General features: G+C 45.2%; 3 protein-coding genes across 3 annotated transcripts; 1 reads left to right on the forward strand and 2 right to left on the reverse strand.

The window, feature by feature from the left end:
• Window positions 1-99: 99 nt before the first annotated feature.
• MGYG_02059 (hypothetical protein) lies at window positions 100-531 on the forward strand (the record flags this gene model as incomplete). The annotated part of the gene is made up of 1 exon (XM_003174482.1): window positions 100-531. One exon carries the CDS (start codon window positions 100-102, stop codon window positions 529-531), a length of 432 nt encoding a protein of 143 aa, XP_003174530.1.
• A 239-nt stretch (window positions 532-770) lies between these two features.
• MGYG_02060 (hypothetical protein) lies at window positions 771-2,528 on the reverse strand (the record flags this gene model as incomplete). Its single annotated transcript, XM_003174483.1, has 2 exons — window positions 771-1,310; window positions 1,368-2,528. 2 exons carry the CDS (start codon window positions 2,526-2,528, stop codon window positions 771-773), a joined length of 1,701 nt encoding a protein of 566 aa, XP_003174531.1.
• Window positions 2,529-2,567: 39 nt separating this feature from the next.
• On the reverse strand, window positions 2,568-4,530 carry MGYG_02061 (hypothetical protein; the record flags this gene model as incomplete). Its single annotated transcript, XM_003174484.1, has 3 exons — window positions 2,568-2,894; window positions 2,948-3,310; window positions 3,361-4,530. 3 exons carry the CDS (start codon window positions 4,528-4,530, stop codon window positions 2,568-2,570), a joined length of 1,860 nt encoding a protein of 619 aa, XP_003174532.1.
• Window positions 4,531-5,755: the final 1,225 nt, after the last annotated feature.

Genomic DNA, 5,755 nt, shown 5'->3' on the forward strand with positions numbered 1-5,755 from the left:
TCAGTGACGACATGGCAGGCCGCTGTCATATTCTCGTTCCAGTCAGCCGAGAATGCGACTGTGTTGAAAACAGTAAGCGATATATCCCAGGAGCTGGATATGCCCGCAACTCTTGCCCGCAGTGCCTGTTTATTCTGGCTAAGCAAGCGCATCCTCATACAACCGCAACTTGACACCTTTACAGTCCTTGAAACACTGCCTGATGATGAAGATTCTAAAATCTCATCCCAAGAGCAAGCACAAGCTCAGTCAAACTCGGACGCTAATGCTGCCGCTGCAGCAGCTGCAGCTGCTGCAAAGGAAGCGGCCGAGGCTGCCACAATGGCGAAAATGGATCTGTACTGGCAGTTCATTAAGGGTATGCTTACGAATCAAGGTGCTATGCCTCTACAGCGTATTGTCATGATGTTAAAAATAGCTGTTCCTGGGGGATTCCCCTTTAGCAGTGAGGAGCTTAAACAGTTCATGGGAAAGATGGTTTCAAACGGGGACCTTGAGATGGTCAGCGGCGGAAACTATAAGATTGTATGATAGACTTTATTTATCAATACGGCTATAGAAGTATTTGTACTGCAAAAAACAGGTAAGCTGCAAATTTTCTTCAATGTTAGTAGTTGAAAGTAAAACCTCTTAATTCGGCGCTGCGGTTGAACTAAACAGCCCAATGAAGGCACAGAGGGAAGTTTAAAATAAGCTTAACTGTATTTCAACCTCTATCCACGAAATGTTATTGAACTTGCAATTCTAACCCAAGCTCACTCAGAATTCTCTTAATCGTACTCTATTTTTTTCCCTTGCAGTACCTTCAGAATGCAAATGAGCAACTCTCCACCGTCTAAAACCTTTAACTGAAGCCCAGCCACCGATGGATCATCAGCCTTAACCAGCTGGCCCTCATGAATGACCCAGTCACCCAAACAAATTTTACCATCGTCATGATTATTTCCAAATACTTCCATATTCAGTTGAGCCATAAGACCCGGAATTGCCTGGTAGATATATTTCATGTTCTGCCTGGTGCTGAAGGTGTTTTCGACGTACAGCCGAAACAGTCGAATAGTTTTTGTTGCTCCGACCCTTTTCAGCCTCCCTAAAGCTTGCTGTTCAACAGAAATTGGAGCGGAGTCCCAAAATACCAGATTGCGGCAATGACCTTGCAGATTTAGCCCTGTGCAACACACCCAAAAAGACGTTATTAGAATATAACACTTATTTGGAGACTTATGAAACGTATCAGTCAAGATTTGTCGGTCTTCCACCTTTAAACCCGCCCTATACGAATGGGCATCGAGGTCGAGATGCTGTAGGACCTAAGGAGTAAAGTTAGTGGATTACCGATGAAACAAGGATTTAAGAGCTATCCATACACTCTCTAACCAAAGGACCTGTGCCGGCATGGTGGCAAATATCAATAGCTTTTCTTTGCGTAAGATAACCAACTCTGCCACTAACCGTAGTAGATATCGTAGTTTTGGCGACCCGCGACAGTGGCTAGTCAGTATCCCTTTGGGGTCATCTGGTGAAGGAAGTGGATATATCTGGGTAGTAAGAAGTGTTTCGGGTGAATCTACCATGCGGTAGGGAGTTTGTCTCTTTGCGTTGTAAACATCCTGTAGGATCGCGTGTGCAGACAGTACCCTCTCTTTTCGACGCTCCTTCAACTTCTTTGCTGTATATGACGGGGCAAGAGGGTCAAACTCCGTCCAAGAAGTGACCAGGCAAAGCCTTCGAAACTTTGAGGCACTTAGCAAGCCTGGGTCATCATGACTCTCATCAGGACTGTCATCATTTCCATCTTTGTTCTTCTTCCGTCGACTCTTGGAACTTTGTTCCACACAATGGCTTATACTTTCGTATATCGTTTGTTCCTCAGGAGTGAACGCAAGGTGGACAGATATATTTTGAACAGCTGGCAGAGCTTTACCCACAATCTGGCCATCAACTACTGATCCATATGATCTCTTGATCATACATGTTTTCAGGACCTCTCTCATTCTCTGACATTGAGTAACCGAGGAAATGCCCCCTGTAAGTATATGTTCTTTAACAGACTCCGACGTGTATCGAAGACAAGAAGCGGGTTTGTCGGATGAGACTTCCCAGGGATCAAATCTTTTCATGAATTTTTTGAGGTCTTCGGTTTCGCTTTCATCATCAGATTCAGCATAATCACATTCGTCACCACAGTCGTCCCAGTCGTTTTCCTGGCTGCTATCTGGGGTATGCCATGGCTCAATACTGAATACACCAAGCTTCTCTAGTGACTCTTTTGACCAAGGGTTCCCCGGTGGCTCCAATTGATAGAGAAGTCCAAGCATATCCGAGAGGCCGTTCCAAATAGGGGTTGCTGTAAGTAATAAGAGCGCCGGTGCCTCAAGCCAGCGCAAAGCGATTGCCGATAAAACGCCTTTTCTCCTTACTTCGTGAGCTTCATCCACAATGACTCTTTTGAAAAGACCTTTCAGATTTTGTTGCCATTCTTCTGGAGCGCTTTTCATCCGTCTCATTCTAGCATTCACAGACCGCATTGCGGAAGTATAAGGTATAGATTCATCTTTATCCCTTATTTAATCCAGCATTGATTTTTTCAAGGGGGTGGGCCCGTGTCGAAGAGTTAGGGTGCGAAGGGAGGTGATAATGGTCGTTCGCGCAGTTTCCTCAGTCTGGGAGAATACTTCGCTTTCTTTAGAGAGTATTTCTGTGAGGTACTCTGCTCCATCTGTATCACTTTTACGTTTTCCTCCATAGTATATTTTCACAATCAAATCTGACGACATGGCTTTGATTTCCGAAGCCCATTGATGAATCAAATTTGGTGGAACAACAATGAGTGTTGGTCGAGGGGCGACTACCTCTAGGTTTGATTTAAGGGCTGCCTTTCTCATATTCCAATGCTATACAAACTAGGTTAGTTGATATTAGGATAGATCATTGGTGGAGAGCTCACGTATTGTTCCAAGCCAATAGCCTCGAAAGTCTTTCCTATACCTACTTCGTCGGCTAGGATGCCTCCTCGCAGATAGCCTTCTTCAAATTCTTTAATAGCTTTTATGGCTAGAGGTTGCCAAAATTTGAACTTTGCGCTGGGAAGCATTCCCGGTAAACGGGGTATGTTTGGATTTGCAATCCCAAGGGCTTTACACGCTTCAGCATGACCCTGACGCTGCAGATCTTTATTATCAATCCACTTTTCCTGCTCTCGATACTGCTGTAAGTCCTCGCTCGTTGGTTCACAAAGTAGGAGATCATCTGTAGCTTCATCGTGCGCTTCATCTTGGGCTTCATCGGAACCTTTGGATGTATGCAGCCACTATAACTAATCAGTAGCCTTGATAAATATTGCATGTTACTTAAACTTACTCTTATATTATCCCCTTCAGCATCAAGATCTTGTTGTAAGAGTTCACACTCGCTGTTGACATGCGAAAGATAGCTGCTAGTTACTTCTTGTATCAGGGACCATTTAGAGAATCGGTCTCTCAAGTCAAATCCCGAGGATAGCCTTTCAGCAACCATAATGTCAAATAAAAGCTGCCTTGACGTCTCTTCATTTTCGATTGGAGGAATACTTAGTTCTGCGGGACATTCTTTGGCAGCCAACTGAACTAGCAGCCTATTCTTCGAGGCGCCAGCACATTTTAAAAAACCTTTAAAAGATTCGTTGAAGATAGGGTCACCATTGAAGAAAAGTTGGTCGATTTGGTATCCATGCTCCTTCAATTGGAATCCACTACAAATCTCTTCGAAGAATTGCTCGTAGCTGTAGCTGACCAAGCCGGTCAGAGTAACCATTGATTTCTTGCCTTGATCCTCCAACTCCGTCGGGATATCTGCCCATACGACACGGGCGACCCCTTTGTCCGGATTTACGGGTACGGGGATGGGTTCCTCGTCTTCGCTTTGCCAGTGATCAAACTCATGGGAGGCCTTTGCCCTTTTATTTGGCCTTTGTTCACGGTACAGATCCAAATCCAGGCGTAAAACCACTTGCCAGGCTCGGGTGGCCATCTCAACCTCACCAAAATTTCTGTTGTAGAAGATTCCATGTCTGTCTGCCTGGTTCACAGATAAAATCTTGTAGACAAGCCTGGCTTGCCAGTCTATAGCCTTCCAAGTCTGCGTATCTGGGAAGTCGCTAGAGTATTTTCGGCTCCCTCCCGCTTCACCTTCGGCAAGACGCTTCAATACCAAGCGCAAGCCCGTCGGTTTCGCCTTACTAACTCTGGATAGCTCGATTGCAGCGCAACCACGCTTATATTCGTCCCAGTATGGTTTGCATAAGTTGCCTCCCATCCATTTATGAAGCGCTGGCACTGTATCAAAGTCAAGAAATGTGGCAAGTTTATCCAAGGACTGGTAGACTCCAGTACCAGCACTCATGGCCAAGACAATCAACTGCAAGACTGGTAGTTCTAGAACTGAAAAAATTTGGGCATCGTCAGTGGAATGAGCTAAGAATTCTCTATCAAGTTTGGTAGAGGTGTATCCTACCAAAGTATGTCTAATATAAACGGGGAAAGCAAGCAACATGGTGTACTGAGACTATGTCTAGCTTAAAGGGAAGATAAGACTAGGCCGTGAGCATTCAAAAAGAACAAAGCCAGCCCTAATCTATAACATGGATATCCAGAGCTAGCAAAAAAAAAAAAAAAAAAAAAAAAAAAAACAAAGAAAGGCGTATTGATCTTAGCTCCGCTTTTATGCCTTCACAAGGCATAGTCGCAAAGTGGTTGATACCCTTTAACATCATTGATTTCTACTTAGGAGTGTATTTTGGGATATCGCTAGCCCAAAAGAAATCCTGGTATATGCATAGAAAGATCAAGAATTCCCTGTATGATTCCATTTGAAAACAGTAACGACAAGATTAACAACACAATGGGGCCTCAGTAGCGTTGGGGGAGGATGATGCCTAGCGAGTGACCCGGGTTCACAGCCAGGAGAGTCGCACCAGCCATATATTCCTGGTCCGATGGTAGTTGACAAAGGTGTCAAAGCTAGACAGCTGCGGCATCGGGGTAGTGAAATTCGTATGGGTATAGAAAAGGCGTTATAGATGCTATATGAGGATGGGAGGATGGTATTATGTATTGACCCCAGGACACCCGAATGCTCATGAACTTTTAAGCAACAGCCTGGCTGTGCATGCGTGAACTTTTTATCGACCCCTCGAAAGTGCTGGAAAGGAAAAAAAGATGAATAGGAGGCATTTTCCCTAGAATGAATGTCAGTCAACAGCAACAGGCTCTACAGCATCCAGCATCCTATGAGGAGCGAATGGCCGCGGAGGCAGAAGCAGCTGCCCAGGCACAGGCTGAAGACGAAATGTTCAGGATGAAAGAGTCGAAGATCGTTGAAGTAAATATAGAGTTTGGATGAGGCTGAAAGTAATTTAGTCAGCATGCGAGCCCCTGAAACGACGAGGAGGCAGCAACATGCAGGGGCGGGAAGAAAAGGAGACAAGAGACGGAAGAGTACGGAGTAATGCAGAGGATATTGAGTGTCCGAGTATCTCATGTCTACTGTGCTTCTATTGGCCTGCGTGATCTGATCTATGCCGGCAGCCCCCATCCTCTAACCCGTCTAAAGACAAAAGCGGCGATCATTTCTAAGCGTGAACTCTGCCCAGTCGTCTGTGAGACGGGTTGTAACTCCAGAAGCCCTTCCAAGCAAGCTTTGTGTTTTTTGATTTATGCGATCCCGCGGAGCGCAGGGCAAGGTGCATTGTAAAGGTATACTTTTGGGTCTACGCCTT

Source organism: Nannizzia gypsea, genomic scaffold (genome assembly GCF_000150975.2).
Source record: "Nannizzia gypsea CBS 118893 supercont1.2 genomic scaffold, whole genome shotgun sequence".
NCBI lineage: Eukaryota > Fungi > Ascomycota > Eurotiomycetes > Onygenales > Arthrodermataceae > Nannizzia > Nannizzia gypsea.